Raw genomic sequence first — 20,830 nt, forward strand, 5'->3', positions numbered from 1 at the left:
ACGACAACAACAACCAGTTCGGATTACACCCCGACCATAAGTCCACGATTTTCATAATTATTATAGTGGCAACGCACAGCATTCCATTGATGTACCGTGCATGATGCAAATAACCTTTGAAAAGTAGCAAAGCATTGTGTGTGTGTGTGCGATACAGTTCTCACCGAGAACATGAAACTTCACAAAGTCGTCGTATCACTGAAGCAACCGTGACGGCCGTGTGTGTAGGCTCGTTTGTTGTTGCCATTACAGATCTTCGCAGCCGATGTTGTGATGCTTTTGGTGAAAAAAGGTGTAAATGGAGGGAGTGTGTAAGGATGTATATAAAATGAACATCATCCAAGCCCTTGCTGGACACGGTTATTTTTGGTAGTGATTCTCCGGCCCCCTTGCACTGCGTTTGTACCAACTACAGAAGTATTAAGATTGCACTTCGTAGTTTCACGCCGTAGGTTTGTTGCCGTGGTTGCGCTGCTGAGCAGAAAGGAAACTTCATCACTCTCCCAAGAAAAAAATGCCCCCTTCTAAGGGGGCGTTCATAAATGACGTCACGCGATTTTGGACGATTTTGACCCCCCCACCCCTTCGTCGCACGGCGTCACAAAAGTTCAGACCCCTCCTCAAGAAATAAAATATGCTTCAAATCGCTTTCAACTATTGTCATTGTAGTGCTTTTTTTTGTGGCGCTGCTCTCTGATGTTGTAGGAGGAACATTTATTAAAAAGTCAATTTAATTAAGTAGAACGTGTTGTCTATATTTATTTATAGTTGCGCATTTTGATGTAACGTCACATTTCTCAACCCCCACCCCCATCGTCACACATCGTGACAAATGTCTGACCCCTCCCCCCCCCCCCTAGGTGCATGACGTCATTTATGGACGGCCCCTAAGTCCAACTGTGACTAGATGACATTGAGGCTGCACGACCATGTATTTATATGTACCAGGTATAATGCAGCAGTGGCTATGTGGAGTAAGCCACCTGAGTTCGATACCCAGCACCCACGGCTTACATCATTGGCGAGCAATGCCCTCATTACCGGCTGCTGAATAAACTATACCCGTGTGTGTGTGTGACACAGATCGTAACACGTGGAATCGATGGTGGAGACATAGGCGCGCGCTTTCCACCAAAAAGCAGATGAAGAGGAGCGCGCCGTTCTCCATCTGGAGGCGAACGAGGCGCGCGCTGCGAGGGCTGCGCGCGCGTCTCCTGCCGAGGATTCCAGCGGCTCCTCCAGCCCTCCCCCACCCCTCCCTCCCACCCCCAACGCCGCCCCCACCCCCGTCTCGTGCGCGCACCTGCGCGGAACCACGGAGCGAGACGCGCGCCTTGCCCGGGGAGTCTCTCGCATCGGAGCCGTGGCGCGAGCCAGCGGCCATGTGGCTCCGGGTTGGTCCCAAATCTCCCCTCGCTCTCACGGTCACCGCCACCTGCCTGCTGGTGCCGCTCTCGCTGCTGCTGCTGGCGCCAGGCTCCAGGAGAGCGGCGACGCCCCTGAACCTCCGCGCGCGGGACCCGACCGACGAGCGGACGCAAGCGCCTCTGCTCGCCCGGTCCGCGGCGCCCTCCGAGGGGGCGGGAGGGTCCCGCGGAGCGCCGTCGGACCCCGTGCACGTGGAGATGACCCGGGCGTGGGAGCGCTGGACTCGGCGGCGCAGCGACGGCGTAGGGGTGACGCCCTCCCGGGGGCAGCTGCTGTGCGCGCTGCGGGGGCTGGCGCGGCGCGGCACCGAGGTGCTGCGGCGCCACGAGGCGGCCGGGGCGCCGGGGCGCAACGCGCTGCCCGCGGTGTCCCTCGCCCGGCAGCTGGCGGGGAAGTGGCGGCGATGCGCCGTGGTGATGAACGCGGGGTCCCTGCTGCGCGCTCAGCTGGGAGCGGAGATCGGTGAGGAGACGTGGGGGGGGGGGCGACTGAGGAGGAGGGATCGAAGCGGGATGATGGGAGGGAGGTGAGGAATTTCTTCCAAGTGGACAAACGTTGCACGCAGCTGTAGAGCCTGGGGCTTGGAAGGGTCTGAGAGAGTCGAGATTGCTTGCAAGGTTCAGGGCATTTAAAAACATTAAAAGCCCCATCTGAGCCTAATGTTTATTGAAAGCCCTTTGATCCAATGGAAATTAATAATTAGGCCCAGGAATGGTTATTTAGTGTCAAGCAACACACTAACATTTTTACCATTGTGCAATGTACTTGGAATATTCTATAACTTTTATTTTTAACACAAATAATTGAGGTATACATTTTTAATTATTGAAGGGTTTGTCTGTTATCATATGCCAAATAATTATTAGGAAACCTTAACAATATATATCGTTATCAGGCTATATGGTGCAGTCCCCAACTATGATTAACTTGATCTCTCTTGTCTCTATTTACGTGCTATGAAGAAGGTCCATTGCCAAAATCATTGCTGATGACGTTATTTTTTTTACATTTTAAGGAAAGTCTTCTTGGCAATTATTATTTGTACTCGTGCACCACTGTCAATACGTTACTCGATCAGCAAAGCCACCTGAGTGATACATTTCAGCATGAGAGTGACGGGCAGGATAACGAATTGAACCTCGAAGCAGGAATGTATCCACTTGTGCGCTCGTCCAGATGGCCACGACGCGGTCATGCGCTTCAACTCGGCACCCACGGCCGGCTATGAACTTCACGTGGGCACCAAGACCTCCATTCGCCTCGTCAACTGGCAGGTAAGGTCGCAACTTTGTTGAGCTGTCACTCGTGGCCGGGGTCGCTTCTGAAAAATAAGTTAATACCTCCCAGTGGGCTTTAACTGATTAGATAAATATAATTTAGTTGTATCTGTAAGTTATTTGTATTTGTTTTTACCTTTCCTACACATGGCACTCCTATCGTGTTTTTGTACTGTTTGTTGTTGTAACGTTCTTACCCTGTGCTCCTACTGGACATCTGTGAGGAACAGCTTCATAGCTCGTCGGATTCCTCCAGTATAAATACGTATTCTTATTCTAATGATATTGTTAACATTCCTCAAAAGTATGAAAGCATCTCTTGACTAGACTTATTTACCGCACCTCCGATTAGCATGGTTGGCTACGTACGGTATAAAAGAAGTTCAACATGCTTACATGCGTATTTGTTCTACGGGTCGTTCAGACAACATTGGGGGGGGGGGGGGCATTCTTCCCTGATAAATCATCATTAGCCATGATCAATCCGCTACTGGATGAAAGTCTCCCCAATCCGCTGCCATCTCACGATGCTGAGGATGTTAACAATCCACCCAGCACCTGCCGATGACATCGCCGCACCTTGCCCACCACAACCACCACCTCCAGCCGCCGTCCCGGTAGACGTATTTGTCTTAAATATTGAATTCCTTGGGCGTCTCTTCTTTATGGACCATTGTCCCTTACAGTGATGTGTGTCTTGCCCCAAGCGCACTTGTGTTGCCAAATAGTATGCAAATTTAGCCGAAGAATTTAGGTGCCTCGTACTGAATGTGAATTATTTTCTCCGCACAGCACCGGGGATATTAAGGGACTGGGCGGGGGGGGGTTAAGGAGGATATTGGTGGGTAATTTGTTTTAAAAAAGAGAGAATTAAGAATATTTATTTACAGTGGAGGAATCCTATGAGCTATAAAGTAATTTTTTCACAGACGTCCAGATACAATTACAGCCATAAAAAATGCACAGAAACAAATGCATGGCACAGTTTGTATTGTCATTGTCTGACACTTTACCACAAAAGTAACTTTTAAAAATTACGTTTTAATGACATGAAATTACTCTTAAAAATGTGGTAACGGGGGTGAGAGGAGGGGACGGATGACACTTACAATTGTGGTGAAGTATGGTCAAACAACGCTCACGATTAACTCAGAATGCGGAGGCCTACATCCAACAGTGGATTGACGAAGGGCTATACGTCGTTATTATTATTCTTTAAGTACACAGTACCCTGATGTAGTGGCCTAGCGCGGGCTGCTGGCGAAAAGGGGGATTTGCGGTTTACGGCAGTACTGACGTCAGCAGGCCATGATATACACGAGAAGAGGACATCTAGGGGGGAAAGGTCACAGAAGGCGCCCATCGTGAAGCCTCGGGAACCCGCTAGTAGGTTCCAGAAAGGGGGCGTGTCCGGGGCGGAGCGAGGTCACGTGGGGGGTCTAAGAGGGGCCGCTGTGGGGGACCTCGTGGCTGTTGCTGGAAGCGGGATCCCCGTCGTGCTGCTCGAGTCCATCGTCGTCACCATCTCGTCGCCGTCACCATCTCCTCGTCGTCGTCTCCGTCTTTACCATCCCGGGGCGCCGCTAGTCAGACAGCCTACCAACTGTTCTAAGTAGTACCGCCGACAATAGACGGTCTTAATAGTAGTGTTTTATCCCGCTGGTGCTTGCTAAATTAGGAAGTGCCTCCAAGTCTTACTGTCTCCGAGTTAGTCACTCCACTGGCATAAACTTTCTGTGGTGTAAAAGTTAGCACAGCTGGACTTGCAATCCAGAGGTCGCCTGTTTGATATCCCAGCACGTAAGTTGAAACAGTCGGCAAGTTTCTTGAATCTCCGCACCCCTGTACACCCAGCAGGCGAAATGAGTACATGACAGTTGGTTGTCAGGTCGTGTGTAGTGGGGTAAAGCGTGGGTACCCACACCTCTTCCAAGGTGTCTGGCCAGTGTGTACGCCCTGTGACCCCTCGATGTGAACGTGTTGTGAGCGTCTGCGAGGCTGCTATTGATGTGACCAGATTTGGATAGCCACTGCCATTGTACACCCTGGAAGATGTAATCTCAATGATGTGAGTCGGAGTGATTGGGTATTGCAACGCAAATGAGCTGTTGACTATCGACTGCCCGACTTGCAAACGGGCTTCCATAAGGATATTCGTGTTTTCACCATCCTGACCTGCGAACCTCAACTTGCACTTGCCAACCGAATCATGGAACTAGTTCCAGTTTTACATGCAAACTTCCAATATTTCTCATTTTTGAGTTCAACGATGCTTCCCTTTCTAGATTCGAAGCTTTCGTGACTGCAAGGATTCATATTCTTAGGTTATTTCGGTAAAGTCAGCCGTACCGAACCTCACAAAAATAATATTCAGGACCCACCTTGGCTCCTCCCACCCTCAACCAGTATACAGTAAATACAAGGACTGTTTTCTTGGAATTTCTCTTACTTGATACAGCTATTGTGCTGTGACGGTTCCACCTCAAGACGGAAGCTTGTGTTGCCTCCGAAACGTCGTGATTTTTTTAAATTTTGATTTTACTTTCATTAATTTTAATTTGTTTTCATCTACGTGACTTTACCGAAAAAACCTAAGAAAATGCTTCCCTTTGTTGAACCGTAACACATTTTAAATAACACTGACTCCATGTGAATTTTAAAAAAATTAACCCGTAAAAACAAAGTTTTTAACTATAAATCCTTCATATGCGTGGCATCGGTTTTATTTTATTATTCATTTATGTTTTTCTTGTGTAAGAGTTTCATTTTTATCACATTGGTATTTTAAATAAAATATGAAAACATTTTTTTCCTAAAAAGTGGAAAATTTTGGAGAAAAAAAATTCACGAAAATAAATTGTCACGCACAACGAGTCTGTGTGCAAAATGTCAGCTCGATTGGATCACGGGAAGTGGGGTAAAAAACGACCGAAAGATTTGCACGGTCGTAAGCGCGCAAGCAAGCAAGCAAGTGAACTTAATATAAAGGATTTAAAAACGGTACATTCGTGTGTTCCGACTTACGAACTGGGCCCCAGGGACGGAATTCGTTTCATTCACCCAGCGTGTGAATTACAAATGCAGCTTTTTAACACACTCAGAGTTGCTTTATTGTTTTGGGAATGACTTATGATTTTAACACAGGGGCGCCAAGGTGCCGAGATGCCAACTGCCTGGCCTGGTGTGCCACTTTGTTGAGCTATCAATGTGTGGCCTGGTCACTTCTGATATAATTCAGTTGGGCCTACCTGGAAAAATACAAAAAACAGGATAGTTTAGTAGTTTTTTCTGGAGCATTGTTTCGGTTATAGTCTAGTAGCTTATAATACACATCAGGGATAGTCCAAGCGGTGGACAGTCCAACGTGGTGATTTGTAGCACCGCAGGCAGTTACACCACAGTGGACCACATCTCAATGTCTCATCACTGACCCTGCCACATTCCTTCCACTTATCTCGCTTTCCAGATCGTAAACCAGGAGGAGTTCAACTTTGAGACGAGCGAGCTGTACAGAGACATCATTCTGGTTTTGTGGGGCCCCCCTCCATATACCTGCACTGAGAAAAACGTGAGCGTTCACAAAACACAACAATCCTGCACACCTATTACGCAACTCGACGTGAAGGCGAGGTTCGTGAAAAGGGGGCTTGGGTTCCAGCGGCTTACTGTGAGGGTCAGGTTTTGGGCTCACAGGCGGTCTCCGGTTTGTGACGGTCCGATTTTTACAGCGATCCACATTCGGGATATTTACATAACGCCACCACGGGACCGATTTACAATGCATCTTCTGACTGGACTCCCGAATTATGGGGAGCCCTTGGGTCTGCATGCCGCGGCATTCAATCCACAAGTCACATCCACACACTCTACGCCTTCTCCTCCACCACTGCCTCGTATTGCCCTCCTCTAACCACTCCAAAATGCTCTCCCCCCCCCCACCTCTCATCCGAGCAGCAGCAGCAGTGGAAGGGCCATGTGAATATCACATTCCCGGCGCTCAACGCGTACATGAAGCGCAGGCGCGAGCGGCCTCGCCAGCCATTCTACCTGCTGCACCCGTGCTTCCGCCGGGGTTTGTGGGATCTGGTGCAGCGCAACGTGGGGCACGGGGAGCGCATCTTGCCAAACCCCATCTCGTCGGGGCTTCTGGGCAAGTTTTACGAGAAACGCGTGACGTGCTGACGTGCTGATCGTCCAAGTCAAGGGGAGGAGCCGCCCAAGGGGTACTTAAGGGGGACCCCATGACGAGGGCGGGGTCGTTGTGGGAGCCCGGAGTGTGGATCAACTGCAGGGGATCTCTACCCGCTCGTGACCGGGCGGTGTTGGCTGAACCCCCGTCCGGGGTCGACAAGTGGGAGACCCGAAGAGATAGCCGAGAGTAGGCCTCCACGAAGTCTGTGAGAATCGGCTGAGAGTGAGTGGGGTTCTTCTCTCCTCGGACGGGCGGTGTTGGATGAACCCCCATCCCAGCCCGTGTGAGAGAGCCCAAGGGATAGTCGAGGTTAGGACGATTAGAGCTCGGCAGTCCATGGGAAGGACCGAGTATAGAGAACACCTACCCCTGGTGTGAGCCGAGTGTTTAAACAGTGTTAATTAATGGCGAAAGCCCTTACAAGAAGTTCCATCTCCGCTTGGGTCTACAACGCAACACTTATATAGAGGCGTAGATGTGTTGACCACGCTTCTGCACTTTGTGAATGTTGTGGCTTGGCTCTCCAACACACCGGTGTGCTGTACTAGTGACATGTTCTGTTTACGTGACAACCCTTACTAGTTGGCTGTGTCGGGTGGTGGCGGGTTTTAACGACACATTTATATATGAATACGCGATCTAACCCAAAAACCTCTATTATGGATGATATTCGTCGCGAAAGCCTTCGTGTTAAACGTAATACTGCTTTGATCTCGGTGCAAACAAATTCCTACCACTAGAATACAGGTGCCAATCACCGGCCCGTCTGGGTCAAACGAAGGTCAAAGGGGTGGTAGCACTTTGTGCGACTCGCGTGTGTGGTGGTGGTTACTAGCGCCGCCCCCTCTGCCTCGTGGTGCTGCAGGAGTGGCGCTGATGATGAGCCTGTGCCAGGAGGTGACCGTCTACGACTTCATCCCCCCGCGGGGCCGTGCCACGCAGCAGTGCCACTACTTCGAGCCCGCCCAGAACCTGCAGTGCACCCTGGGCGCCTGGCACCCCCTCATGCAGGAGAAGCTGCTGGCGATGCGCCTCTCAAACCAGCCGGCCCAGCACTCCCTCCAGAGCGGGCGTCTCGCCATGCCCGGTTTGGCCAACCTCACGTGTTCCCCTCGGCACGAATAGATATGCGCAGCCCTAGGGCTCCTTTGTCCGTCTTACCCGATGTAGGTAACCTCTGATTGAATGTATCCACTTTGCAGTTCAATCAACCGATGGTGATGACAACTGCCAGGTTTGGGAAATCTTGCCTGACCGGTCTGGCTAAACTCACTTGCTCTGTGGTGAGCATTATGGGCCACAGATGGTAGCACCGTGGTAACAAGTGCCTCATTTATACTATGAGTGTTTATACCAGTTAATGCTATAAACACTTTGTAACTTATCAATCACGTTAGAAACGGATATCATTTCTATTGAAAATAGTTTTTTATACTGCACAGGATTAACATTAACAACTGACATAAGTAAAATAAATATAGTGTGCCGTAAAATATATTCACACTTGGCATTGTAGTCTTGGGTGCAGTCATAATGTTGTAGTCTCCACCAAACACCATAGCTCCATAGATGGCTTCATTTCGGTATATTTATTGAAATTTACTTAATATTTAGGTTTCTGCGTAAAATAATGGTAACGAATCCAAAGTTCATCATACCGAACTTCTTCGTCGAATATACGTGGGTTTGATTCGTAACTCAGGCACCTTTTTCTGCGTGGACTTTCCTTGTTCTCCCCGATATCAATATGGTGAGCGATGGGGAGCACCCGCTCACCAAGTTGTTGTTGTTATTGTTGTGCTATTGAGGGATGAACCGGCCCAGGCCGTAGACGGAGCAGGCCAAAGACCCCGTGCCGATCAGCGGTGGGACAGCGCCTGTGAAGAGACCTCCCAGGGCACCCGGCCGACACAGCGAGACCCAAATCCTTTTGTCCATTCACGCGACTTTCGATTTCATTCCTGGCCTCGAGTTTCAATTACATTCGTATTGACACAGACGCGCACGCTCGCATAGAGCCTCACAGCGCAGGACTCCCGTCCTCAAGCGATCCCACGCCTCCTCCAAGCAGCTGGATTAGAGGTGCACGCCACGGCTCTATCCACTGCTGGACGGTGTTGGGTGCGGGATGGCTCGGGGCTGGAGAGCGCGGCGCGTCCTGGTTCGACTCCCCACCACGTGACGTCGCTCAGGCGCTCAACGAGCGGTTTCTGAGTTTATAAGGCAAACAAGAAATAGTCATACCCCGATTTACGTCTCACCGTTTTACGACGTTTCGGAAATACGTCGTCACTTTATTAATACCGCCGCCTGATTTCGTCGCCTCAACCCACACTTACATCCCTGACAGCGTCGTCCGTCCTTTCAACGTTTCCGTCTCCTCTCACCCATCGCATCTACCGACTTTGTGAGTCGCTCCGATTGACGTCGCTTCCATTTTCGTGTCCGCACCTCTTTCAGGAACGCATCCCCGACGTAAAGCGGTGTATTACTGGGTGGACTGTAACTGCTTTTACTGTTGTTTTACTGCCTTTCCCATGCTTAGTAATTGATGTACTAATGCAATTTGAACTAAAGTACTTTATATATTTAAGGTGGTGTTATGTTATCTTCCTAGCCTGGTATGCAGGAGGTCAATGGGTTTGATCCAGACCCGAACGAATGCCTGTATAATCTTAATTTTTGAAGAATGCCTGTATAGTTGGAGTTTGCATTTCTCTCTTCCCGTTTACCTTAAAAAATAGTTTAGTTTTATTTGTATATATGAATATTTTTCAAGTGATGTGTTCACCTTTCTTATACTTTGCACTCCTATGGTGTTTTTGACTTGTTTGTTATTGTGACGTTCCGAACACGTGTCCCTACTGGACATCTGTGAGGAAGAGCTTTATAGCTCATCGGATTCCTCCAGTATAAATACATATTCTGATTCTGTTATTAAAAGTAATCCTGCTTGGGCAGGACAGGATAGTTACCCGTGGCCACTATGACCCGTGGTCGAGACTAGCGAGGGAGTCACTGCCAAGGGAGGTGCAGAGCCCCTGAGACGTCCACTGAGGAGATGGAGCAATGAAATCAGCTCGCGTGTACCTGGTAGGTCGATTGTAACATCGCTGGGCCGTGAGAGACAGATGGCTTAAAGAGGCTTTTATTCAACAGTGGAAGTGATCATGGACGATGATGATGACCATGATATCAATATGCAGGAATATAGTTTGTATTGTAGTTTGAGGAGTAATTGTGATGGTACAGAACATTGTAGCAACACAAGTAATGTTACAGCCACGCCTCTTGCAATGATAAATATGTAATAAAGGACTCGACCACGGTATCTGGCTTGGTGTCCTTTATTCGGGTTCGTATACTTTTCCCACACGGCTCTTTCTCTGTCCCCTAGCAGCCTCACTGCTAATCTCCTCGTGCAGCCTCTCCAGCTGCCCTCGCTGCAGCCCCACCGCTGCTGTCTCTTCTCCGAAGCAGTCCCGCTGCTGTTCTCTTCGTGCAGCCTCCCAGCTGCCCTCGCTGCAGCCTCACCGCTGCTCCCCGCTTCTCCGGGGTCGGTCACCGCTGGCCGACGGTGCCCTATCCGTACTCTGTGTGTGTGGCGATCTCGCCACTCTCCCCAGCCTTCGCCCTGTGTGGCCTTACTCTAGCCCAGTCTCCAACAACCCCCTTCCCTCTTCCGGTTTCTCCCCTTTTAGACTTGAACCCTCTCCCCCACGTGACGTAACTCCTCCCCCCATGACGTCACATCCGGAAGGTCGTTTACGCCCGCATTACACCACCCTCCCCCATAGAGAAAATCCAGCCGACCTCGGCTGAACACAACTCCAACAAGTAATGCGAGCGAACACGACCGAACACGTTAAAGGACACGAAGCATACAATAATATAACCGTAAGAACAAGAACACAACACAACAGTCAACGAAATGTGAGGGATTTTGAGCGGGTGCGGGTCGCCGGCCCGTCCCGGACGGTCGGCGGCCCTCCCGCCGAGCGGGAACGTGACAGGGTTTTAGGAGCGACAGGATAAAGTTCATCTGTCGCTATTGGAGGCCCGCCAACGTCCCGGTCCCGTATTCCCGAAGGCCCAGCGTCAGAGGTGTCCCGCGATCGCGTCTGCGGCGGGGTCGGAAGGGCTGCGGGTCTCAGAGTTTTCGCAGCCGTAGTAGGCACACCCCGAGCAGAGCCTCCTCTGTCTTGCGGCGTCACGGCCGGCTTGTCTGTAAAAGGCACGACAGGCGCTCTTGCAAGGTCAACAGGCACAGGCAAGGGCGAGTCGGCAGCAACAGACCCCGGCAAGGCAACATCAGGAGATGACGCATCCGGTCGAGGGGCCACGTATGGTTTCAAGCGAGATGTGTGAACGAACCAACGCCGGGATCCAACCCGAACACGCGCCGACTGTGGGTTGGGAACCTCGATGAGGCGAACCGGCCCTTGCCATGGTTTATATAATTTAGGAGAGGTACCTGGCCGCACTTGTGGGCAATGGAGCCAGGCCAGGTCCCCCACTTTCCAGGGGCACTCCCCCTTAGAGCGTCGAGCACACCGCTCGTTCCGGGCCTGGGCTTTGGCCGTAGCCATGCGGGCCCCTTCCCGCGCCACAGTAACACGGCGAACGGTGTCCTGAATATAATCAGGAAGAGGCTTAACAGGTCCCCTCACTCCAGTTCCCAACTGCACATTAATCGGCGGCACGTTTTCACGACCGTACATAAGAAAAAACGGCGAATATCCTGTAGCCGCATGCGGCGTCATCCGGTACGCCGAAAGTACGCCAGGGATATGCAAATCCCAATCTGATTGTTTTTCACTCACCGTGTGACACAACATGGCGGACAAGGTCCGATTTAGCCGTTCAACCATACCATCCGTTTGTGGGTGGTAGGGAGATGTCCGTATTTTCTTAGTTCCGAGAGCCGCACACACTTCCCCCAACAATTTAGAAGAAAAATTTCGGCCCAGATCCGTGAGGAGCCTCTCCGGCGCCCCCTTGTCCATAACGTACCCAAATAGAAAGGCGTCTGTAATGGACGCCGCTGACTGGTCGGGCAAGGGCCAGGCCATCGGCCAGCGGGAGAGGTACTCCACGCCAACTAGCAAATATTTATTTCCCTTAGCGGATGGCGGAAAGGGTCCCAAAATATCTAACGCCACCAATTCATTAACTCGAGACACCTGAATAGACTGTATCGGCGGCACATATGGATGTTTAGGTGGCTTCCGGTGGGCACAATCGGGACACGCGCGAACGTGACCGACGACGTCTGTCGTCATGCCGTGCCAATAGTAATCTCGCTGCAGCGTCAATAGGGTCTTCTGCACCCCCAGATGTAAAAGCGTGTCGTACCGCAAAGATGCCGGTACAACCAGACGCCAGCGTTCCTGTATCCCTTCCCTCCACATCAGCAGACCATCACGGAGAGCGGTTTCCGGCACACCCCCCGTACCCGGTCCCCCACCCTCCTTCACAGGCCGCTTACGTAAAGTCACCAATGAATTGTCCAACATTTGTTCCCGAATCCACACAGACCTCGGGAGATGCAAAATCCCATCAGCCGGTCCCCCATCAGCCGGCCCCGGCTCATTCGGAGCTTCAGGCACTTCGACCGCCAGTGCGACAGGCTGAGGGGGGTGCTGAATCGGCCCACATCTATGCGTTCCAGACGCGCACGCACAAGGGGATCGCTGTGGCAACCTGGAAAGCGCGTCCGCATTGGCGTGACGCACCCCCTTCCGATGGTGAATTTGGAAGGAAAATTCTTGCAGCGTGTCCAACCACCGCGCCAGCTGGCTGGGTGGCTGGTCCATCTTAAGAGCATACTGCAAGGCCGCATGATCCGTGCGTACAATAAACGAACGGCCGTACAGATACGAAATTGGCGGAGAAAAAAAACAATACCCAACAGTTCCCTGCGAGTGACGCAGTAGCGGGTTTCCGCGGGAGACAAAACCCGGCTACCGTACGCCACCACGCGTTCCACACCACCTTTGGACTGAGACAACACCGCCCCAATGCCCGTGTCGCTCGCGTCCGTATCCAGAATGAAAGGATGTTCAAAATCTGGATAATCCAACGTCGGCGCCGTAGCCAATAGATCGCGCAGGCCCAGAAATGCCGCCTCTTCTGGCGGTCCCCAAGCAAATTTGTGTCCTTTACCCGTAAGGAGGTGCAAGGGCCTCGCGATCGTCGCAAAATTCGGAACAAACCTCCGATAATATGAGGCAAACCCCAAAAACCGACGCACATCCCCCACCGTGGCCGGGGTTGGCCAGTCACGGACGCACGCTGTTTTTTCCGGATCCGTGGCCACCCCGTCCGCACTAACGATGTGCCCCAAGTAACGCACGGAGTGTTGCAGTAGGTGACATTTCTTAGGCTTAAATTTCAAATTAGCGGAACGCATCCTGGTGAACACAGCCTCCAACCGCAGTAAATGCTCGTCAAATGTGCGGCTGAAGACGATAATATCGTCTAAATATATCAGACATGTCTCCCACTGCAACCCCGTTAATACCAACTCCATCAACCTTTGAAAAGTGGCAGGGGCCGCATTCAACCCCATCGGAAGACAGTTAAATTGGAATAACCCCTGCGGCGTACGGAAAGCAGTCTTCTCCCGCAAGGACTCGTCAAGGGGAAGCTGCCAGAAGCCCGAAGAGAGATCCAGTGTTGAAAAGAACTTAGCCCCCGACAAGGCATCGAGAGAGTCGTCCATATGCGGCAGGGGGTACGCATCTGCCACCGACACTTTATTTAATTTGCGGAAATCTACACAAAATCGCAATTAGCAGTCCTTCCTAACCAAAACAACAGGTGCGCCCCATGGGCTGTTAGATGGAGATATTATGTCCGCAGCCAACATGTCATCCACTGCCCCTCGAACGTGCTCTCGCTCAGCCGGACTCATCCGATGCGAGTTTAACCGAATAGGGGCAGCGTCCCCTGTGTCAATATGATGGTAAAACAACGAGGTGCGTCCCAAGTCCAAATCGTCGGAGCTAAACACATCAGAATAACTCAATAATAATTTACGAATCGCACAACGTTGTTCCCCAGAAAGGGCAGAATTCTCCCCAAACAATTCGGCGATCCAGCGATCATCTGCAGCCTCAGGGCCTGAAACACCACCAACCATAACCTGGCTGGCCAGATGATCATGAGCCGTAAACGCAGTAGTGGCATGTGCCACAACCGTACCAGCCGGTACACACACGCTTTCGGTACTTGCGTTAAGCACCTGCAAAAATGGCTGCTGGTCCGGCCGGACAATAGTTTGCGCCCCAACGAGCGCCGATCCGCCCGTGATGGTGGCGGACGGCTACAACAAAACCCCAATAGCTCCTTGATGACCAGGCACTGGCTTCCGATATCGCAAGGGAATGAGCATCTGTGAGCCTGGTGGAATATCAACAGATACTTCGGACAGCGCCTGCACCTGGGCGACAGGAGCAGGTCGCCCCCAGGGCGACGGCAGAAATGTAATTTTACGCCCCTCCGGTAATTCAATGCAGTTTTCATTAATTCTAATTAGAATGGGCATCTTGGCCAAAAAATCAGTTCCCAACAAACAAGGGACCGCAAGGGACCTCGAAATTAACACGATTCCCGAGGCTGACACTCCCCCGATAGATATTTTAGCGCCCACCTGGCCCACAATGCCCATGCTACCCCCGTTTGCAGCGACGCAGGAAGCGTAAGCCGGACTCATGGCCTCTGGTGGGATGTTCAACAGATGGAATATTACATCCGATATAATGGTCGTGGACGCTCCGGAATCAACCAAAATACGTACGTCCACCCCTTGTATTGACCCAGGTACAGTGGACGAACCGGTAGCGGCCGCGACAACCCGCCGAGCCAACTTACGCCACTGCGTTACCGAGCGACATGGCCCAGTCAATGGCCTCCCGTTATTAACAACACCCGGATCGCATGACAACGGTGATGAGTGAGGTGTCAAGCCTTGCCGGGTGTCTGGTGCGCACCGACTTGCCTGTGCTGGAGGATCCTTCCGTGGTGCGTCCGCAGTCGAGGCCTCCTGCTGGGGCGGACCTGGGACGCGGGCCCAGCAGTCCCTGGCGTAATGGCCCTTACGCCCGCAGCGGAAGCTGTCGACGTCGTTGTGCCGCGCCGCGGGCACCCCGTCCCGACGCGGCCGCGTCGGCGGCGCAGCCCCGGCCCACTGCGGACTGGCCACGGAGCAGAGGCGGCTGAAAGCTCCTGCGGGCCCCTCTCGTCAGGCACATACACCGCCTTTGTGGGATCCCAACCCGCGGCTCCTCCTGCGACGATGGGCCCCCCCGTCCACGCCGTGACTTGTTTCCACCGGCGCAGGTTAAACTGAGCATCCAGACATTTAGCCGCAGCCCGGGATGTCAGCTTTTCATGGCCACACACCGGCATAGGAATGCCCAGATCCCGGGACAGCTCGAGCATCTTACCCAAGATGAGAGGTTCCAGCAGGTCAGGCTCCGTCTCTGGGTATCCGGCCATAGACAGCTCCAGTACCGCACCCCTATATGCCACCGGCGACTCCTCGGGTGCTCGCTGTCGTTGAACAAACCGGCGATGAGCATCATCTGGCGGCTCGTAAGCATCTGCCATTTCGTCGAACACTCCTCTCAATGTTTTCTTCTTCGCGGCCTTTATAGAGCGAAAGAATCTGACCGACTCGTCATCGAAAAGAGTCGGCAGAACTTTCAATGCCTCAGCGTCGGTCCACCTTGCAGAGCGTACCGCCGCCAAGAATCTGCAGGTGAAAGCACTCCAATCGCCCCCGATGGAGAATTCTTTAACAGTTGTAAGATGCCGACTGCGACTCCTTGGCGCGCCGTCTTCAGCCAATGACTCATCTGGTGGCATGTTCAACATGGCGTCGCATCGTGGCGTGGTCAAGATGGCGGCCTCTCGCCGCAGAGAGCGCAAAATGGCGGCTTCCCGCCTTCCTTTGCCTGCCACGCCCAAGATGGCGTCTTCGTGCCGCGTGGCCGATGGCGTCGACAGCGAAGGCAGAGCGGCGACCTGCGGACCACCATCGGCTCTCCCCGACGCCGTCCTCGGTGTGACGAGCTCACACAACTGCGCCAGTACGTTTCTCAGTGTTTCAAGCTGCTCCGCCATCTGTCCCCATCGTAGATCCGCGGCATTTGGTGCAGACGGGTCCGCCGACGCGGCGACATCTTGGACCCCCGGCTCCGCGCTCGTTCCAGCATGGATCTCCTCCTCCATAGTAGTCAGGTCCCCCGTTGGAGGAAGGTCGTTGTCGTCGGACGATGAAGCAGATGCTGGCGACGGAATATTCTTTTTTCTTAGTTGTTTTGCCATGCCGTTACACTTCAGACACCAGTGTAATAAAGGACTCAACCACGGTATCTGGCTTGGTGTCCTTTATTCGGGTTCGTATACTTTTCCCACACGGCTCTTTCTCTGTCCCCTAGCAGCCTCACTGCTAATCTCCTCGTGCAGCCTCTCCAGCTGCCCTCGCTGCAGCCCCACCGCTGCTGTCTCTTCTCCGAAGCAGTCCCGCTGCTGTTCTCTTCGTGCAGCCTCCCAGCTGCCCTCGCTGCAGCCTCACCGCTGCTCTCCACTTCTCCGGGGTCGGTCACCGCTGGCCGACGGTGCCCTATCCGTACTCTGTGTGTGTGGCGATCTCACCACTCTCCCCAGCCTTCGCCCTGCGTGGCCTTACTCTAGCCCAGTCTCCAACAACCCCCTTCCCTCTTCCGGTTTCTCCCCTTTTAGACTTGAACCCTCTCCCCCACGTGACGTAACTCCTCCCCCCATGACGTCACATCCGGAAGGTCGTTTACGCCCGCATTACAAATAGATGGCGATGCGATCTGCCAGCGGCAGAATCCGCTGTCGGGCAACTCAATTATAGCGACATTTTACCATTAAATTACAATTGTTAAATAGTTATTCTGCCGTTATTGCATGCTAAAGCCGAACAGCGATGTTCTTCTTTAACAACTCCACGCAAAAATGTAACTGCTATGAATAAGGGGCACTGCCAGAGTTGAGTTTCTTATATAATGTCACATTTTGTTGCAATGGCTAAGAAAACAAACCTAATGCGAATGTGCGAATCTGTGTCGATACGAATGTGAATGAGACTCGAGGCCAGGAATGAAATAAAAAGTTGCGTGAATGGACAATGGAGTTTGCATTTGAATCCGCGACTTATCGACTGCCGCTGCCTTGTGGCTACGGTGGAGTATTGCACTCCGTGCTTATTGTGAGCCCTGTGGTGCCTTATCACTGTATATGATTACTGTCATATTCTTAGGTTTTTTCGGTAAAGTCACGTAGGTAAAACATTAAAATTAATGAAAGTAAAATAAAATAAAAATCACGACGTTTCGGAAGCAACACAAGTCTCCGTCATCAGGTGGGACCGTCACAGCCAGATTTGCTGCATCAAGTGACTTGTGTTGCCTCCGAAACGTCGTGATTTTTATTTTATTTTACTTTCATTAATTTTAATGTTTTACCTACGTGACTTTACCGAAAAACCTAAGAATATGAATCCTTGCAGTCACAAAAGCTTCAAATCTAGGATTACTGTCATATTTTATTTTACATTTTTATTAATTTAGAAAGTCGTTTCAGTTGCGAGCAGTACCGGTAAACGTGTGAACAAACGATTACCAGTGTTACACTCGTAGAGAAATGTCCTACCACTGATCGGCACGTCCATAAATGACGTCACGCGATTTTGGACGCTTTTTGACCCCCCCCCCTCTCGTCACACGGCGTCACAAAAAGTCAGAACCCCCCCGCAAATATGACGTCACAAAGCTCTGCACCCCCCCCCCCAAACCATAAACATGCTTGAAATCGCTTTAAACTATTGTCATTGTTGCGCGTATTTAATGTGGCGCTGCACTCTGATGTTGTAGGAGAAAACATTTATTAAAAAGTCTATTTCATTAAGTAGAATGTGTTGTCTATATTTATTTAAAGTTGCGCATTTTCATGTGACGTCACATTTCTCACCCCCCCCCCCCTCGTCACACATCGTCACAAATGTCTGACCCCCCCCCTAGGTGCGTGACGTCATTTATGGACGGCCCCTTAGGACAACAACAACAACCTGGTGCGTGGGGACTCCCCCACGCTCACCATATTGATTTCGAACTCGGTGCAGACGCCCGATCGGCATAGACGGAGCAGGCCAAAGACCCCGTGCCGATCAGCGGTGGGACAGCGCCTGTGAAGAGACCTCCCAGGGCACTCGCCCGACAGCGAGACCCAAATCCTTTTGTCCATTCACGCGACTTTCTATTTCTCGAGTTCCATTCACATTCGTATTGACACAGACGCGCACGCTCGCATAGAGCCTCACAGCACAGGACTCCCATCCTCAAGCGATCCGGCAACCCACGCCTCCTCCAAGCAGCTGGGTTAGAGGCGCACTCCGCCACGCTTGGCACGTTCCAGTGCAGCGTGGCAGCAGGGCGCTGTGACGCCACTGCTCTATCCACTGCTGCACGGTGCTGGGTTTAGGATGGTGCATTGTACATTTGTATCCGAGGAGATGCGCCCATTTGCATTACGTTACGTTTATTGGCCTTGACCTCCCGTGGCAGCGACTCCCTCGCTAGTCTCGACAACGGGTCACCATCCTGTCAAGTGACAACTCCTGCACCGATGTTGGTGTTGCACTCCTGCTGGAAACCTTGGGGTCACCTTTGATCCTTTTCTCTCCTTCGCCAAACATATCGCCACCGTAGCCAATGCACGTCGCTTTCATTTCAACATCTCGAAAATGTGCCCACTCATCTCAATTTCCGCTGCTAAAATGCTCATCCATTCACTCTTCTTTTCTTGTCTCGATTACTGCAGTCCCTCTCTTTGTGGTCTTCCTGCCTTCGCTCCCCTCCAGAAAATTCAAAACGCTTCGGCCTGGATTATTTTTGGTTTAACACGTAGGTTTTCGTGACCAATATCATCCATAATCGATGTGTTTTTGGGTTAGATCGCGTAAATATATAAATGTGTCGCTAAAACCCGCCACCACCCGACACAGCCAACTAGTAAGGGTTGTCACGTAAACAGAACATGCTAATTAGTCATTAGTACAGCACACCGGTGTGTTGGAGAGCCAAGCCACATTTACAATCTGAGTACGACGTTTCGCCAGTAATTACAACTAGCTTCATCAGGCGCCTGCGGCGCCCCCGCACAACCACAGCCTGCGGCGGCCCTGAACAACCATAGCCTGCAGCGGGCCCGAACAACCACAGCCTGCGGCACCCCCCAACAACCACAGCCTGCGGCGCCCCTCAACAACCACAGCCTGCGGCGTCCCCCAACAACCACAGCCTGCGGCGGCCCTGAACAACCACAGCTTGCGGCGCCCCCCAACAACCACAGCGTGCGGCGGCCCCCAACAGACTGGTCAAGTAAATCCTTACGATCCACTCGCACAGCGTGCGGTGGGCCTTCATCCAGCAGAGGATTTAAGCACAAAAAAAACTGCAGTACTAATGTAATGGACAGAGCATGGCTCTCCTTCAGGTGCAGCAGTGGACAGAGCACGGCTCTCCCTCAGGGCAGCAGCGGACCGAGCATGGCTCTGCCTCAGGGCAGCAGTAGAGATAGCGCGGCTCTCCCTCATGGCAGCAGTGGACAGAGCACGGCTCTCCCTTAGGGCAGCAGTAGAGAGAGCACGTCTGGCTCCCTCACAGCAGCAGTGGAGACAGCGCGGCTCTCCCTCAGGCCAGCAGTGGAGAGCAGGGGGGTCCCTCAGGGCAGCAGTGGACGGAGCACGGCTCTGCCTCACTCTCACACACCCGTCTGTTGCTCGCGGTAACGTGACGCACTTCAACCAATCGGGGGGCGTACATGTTTGGGAGGGGCTCACCTCTGCTTGGCTGGTTGCTCGCGGTCACGTGATGCACTTCAACCAATCCGTGCCGCGTTAATCACAGGCACAGAATGAAATAAATAATGACAGATCTGGGCTATCCCGCCCTATTTCCTCATCAGCCAATAACAAATGCACAAACCTAATTTGGAGCTTTCGTGACAGCAGGAAATACTCTTTGGTTCTTTCGGTAAAGTCACGAAAGAACCACGTATACGTGACTTTACCGAAAGAACCAAAGAGTAACAAATGTACACTTTTTAATTCTTGTAAAGCGCTTTGATTAAAGCTCTATACATATATCCTACATGGGATAACATTACCGGTGAACACATGGACAAAACGGTGGAACAATAGGTTATCCATAACTTTAAACCCATACGATTTACCCGTATTGTTGTCCAGGGAAATTGAGTTCTCAGGTCCATACGGCTTACAGCCGTTTGAATATGGGCAAACAAATTGTGTCTGTTTGGTTGTGTTTCTCGCTTGTGATGGGACCTTGTAGGATGAACATTGATATGTATAAGGGCAAGGGGTGACCAATAAAGTCTAAATTGGTCTGTAATAAGGTGGACACTGATAAGGGGTTAAGAGGTATGGGTTATCGCTGTTGTACACGTATAGAAATGTATATCGACAAAAGCAGAATTGCTTTTGCACCATACATAGCCAACCGTGCTAATCGGAGGTGCGATTTGAATTGACCTCCGCACAGCAATTCTGGTGTTATAATCTTTACACCCCTCCCCCACCAAACACGTGATTATATTGACCTCAGTAGCATTTCGCTGACTTTTTCAAGAGGGTCCCGCATTTAGCTCTTTGGCCAACCCCAAAGACACTGAATGTGGAGGTAACCGGAGAACCCAGGAGGAGACATGCAGAGCACGAGGAGAACGAGGAAATTCCACGCAGAGAAAGGTGCCCGAGTTACGAATCAAACCCACGTTCAGTCAATACCTCGATGTGCGTATATTTGACGAACGAAGTTCGGTATTTACACCATTGGAACCTCATTTGCCAGTAAAAGAAAGTATGATAATTGTTTTTTTA

General features: G+C 51.7%; 1 protein-coding gene across 1 annotated transcript; it reads left to right on the plus strand.

Annotated features, from left to right (window-relative positions):
* The first annotated feature begins 1,142 nt into the window (after positions 1 to 1,142).
* On the plus strand, positions 1,143 to 10,226 carry LOC144722261 (beta-galactoside alpha-2,6-sialyltransferase 2-like). The gene is made up of 5 exons (XM_078600355.1): positions 1,143 to 1,890; positions 2,605 to 2,702; positions 6,172 to 6,273; positions 6,660 to 6,855; positions 7,763 to 10,226. The coding sequence occupies exons 1-5, from the start codon at positions 1,143 to 1,145 to the stop codon at positions 8,020 to 8,022; spliced, it is 1,404 nt and encodes a 467-aa protein (XP_078456481.1). The 3' UTR covers positions 8,023 to 10,226.
* Positions 10,227 to 20,830: the final 10,604 nt, after the last annotated feature.

The sequence above is a fragment of the Lampetra planeri genome, chromosome 14, assembly GCF_965212315.1.
Source record: "Lampetra planeri chromosome 14, kcLamPlan1.2.h2, whole genome shotgun sequence".
In the NCBI taxonomy this organism is placed as follows: domain Eukaryota; kingdom Metazoa; phylum Chordata; class Hyperoartia; order Petromyzontiformes; family Petromyzontidae; genus Lampetra; species Lampetra planeri.